General features: G+C 61.0%; 1 protein-coding gene across 1 annotated transcript; it reads left to right on the top strand.

Moving 5' to 3' along the window:
- Nucleotides 1-6: 6 nt before the first annotated feature.
- Nucleotides 7-1,635, top strand: LOC127752260 (uncharacterized; the record flags this gene model as incomplete). The annotated part of the gene is made up of 2 exons (XM_052277088.1): nt 7-549; nt 1,387-1,635. Coding segments are annotated over exons 1-2 (627 nt in total), but the record flags the coding sequence as incomplete, so codon positions are not given.
- Nucleotides 1,636-1,802: the final 167 nt, after the last annotated feature.

Raw genomic sequence — 1,802 nt, 5'->3', positions numbered from 1 at the left:
CGGCCGAGCAGCCGGGCGCCCCTGTCCGCGAGCTCGTCCCTGGACCAGCCCCGCACGGCCAGCCCGGTAGCCAAGCCCGCCGTGCAGAAGGTGTCCGTGGCCATCGACGCGACCCCCGGCGCCAGGTCGTCCTCCGTTCTGCGCCAGCTCCCCATCGAGCTTAGCAAGTCCATGGACGAGACGACTCGCTGTGGCACTCAGCCCGAGGACGCGCCCAGCACCACGGCGGGCATTACCAGGTCCACGCCGGCGCTCTGCTCGAGGCCGTCCCTGCAGCGCGGCGAGGCCGTGTCGGCCGACGAGCCCGACGGACCGGCCGCCGGCAGGGAGCGCCGCCGCAGCACCACGAGCGTCCACCTGGACCTGCAGCCCAGCGTGGTGGACATCCTCGTGGCGCCGCAGACGTCGCCGCCGGCCTCCCCGCCGGCGCACCTCCACTCGTTCGTCGGGCCTCGGGACGTGAATGTGACGTCGCGCGACGAGGCCGTCCCGGAGCAGTGCGGACCAGAAGAGGCTCTGGACAACATGCGGCGCAGAAACTTCCCCAAGGTAGTTGGTGCATTATCTGGTCGTATTCTACGTTGGACATTTGCAAGAAGTTATTGCTTTGATTAAGTTTCCCAAATTTAACACGGGGTAGAACAGAGGGGCGACGTTTTGTCGAGTAGCGAGCTAAAGCTGAAGTGGACGTGGACATTCAGGTGTCAGGTGTCCGCACAACGAACATGTAGGATCATCCAGAAAGTACGCCCTTCGTTAATCGTTACAGCACGGACAGGTTCAACCAACCAGCCCGCCCGAACACGGCCCTCATAGCGCCTGATAGGTAGGCAACATCTCGCCTATAGTGCATGCGTGTACTGCGGCAAGGCCTACCCTGAGTTTCGCAGGCGCCGAGCTCCAGAAATGCGCCAAACAAACCTGAAAAAAATATACGTACCTTCTGGATACCCCCCCCCCTCCTCTCCCCCCTACCGATGCTATTGAAGGCACCAGATCTGATGCGCGCTATAAAGGCCAACCCGCTAAGCAGCTGGGTAAAGACGGCGGCCGGGGCTTTGGGAAAAAAATATATGCCTATGGCATCCAACGTTCCTACTGTCGCCTCGTGGGGACGATCATGGTGGGGGACAGAAGGGCTTTTAACCAAGGCTCCAAGGATCCAGGGTAACCTTTACACTAGACGACCCCTCCTGTATCCTCCCTTTGTTCCACCGCCCCTGACCGCAGCGGAAGTCACACTTGTCGTGCGCATAGTGCAGATTGTGCGGATATGTCAAGACCTCATTCTAAAAGCTTTTCTCGATGACAAGTCGTTATTTTTACCTGATTTCATCTCTGGTCCAAAGCGTTACTTACATTCCACTTGTCTGCCCATCTTTCCAGGTGCTCCCCGATTTTCCGGGCGTAAGCTCCGGTGTTCCCAGCGGGGTCCCCGCTCAGCAGCTGCAGATGAGCGCCATGCAGCTGGCGGCGCGACGTCGCTCGCTGCCGCCAGGGCAGCTGCAGATGCTGCGGACTTACCCCGGGCCGTACCCGACCATCGACGAGGCTGACACGGGCGCGTACAATCGGATGAGACCGGCGCCTCCCCCCAGGATCTCGTCGACGCTCGGCCGGAGACCTCAGCAACAGGTAGGTGTGACGGTGTGGCAGCTCGCTAAAACGGGCTGAAGTACGGCTCTCACGTTCACGGTAACCCGGGCACCCAGCCTCCTGGGTAGGACCTGGAAAAACGAAACGGGTACCCCGGGTAGACCCGGAGGAACCGCGCCTGTAGGTAGGCAATTTTACACACCGGT

The sequence above is a fragment of the Frankliniella occidentalis genome, unplaced genomic scaffold (assembly GCF_000697945.3).
Source record: "Frankliniella occidentalis isolate FOCC.00 unplaced genomic scaffold, Focc_3.1 Scaffold5696, whole genome shotgun sequence".
NCBI lineage: Eukaryota > Metazoa > Arthropoda > Insecta > Thysanoptera > Thripidae > Frankliniella > Frankliniella occidentalis.
Note: the sequence above shows the minus strand (reverse complement) of the source record. Positions and strands in the feature narration are given on the sequence as shown.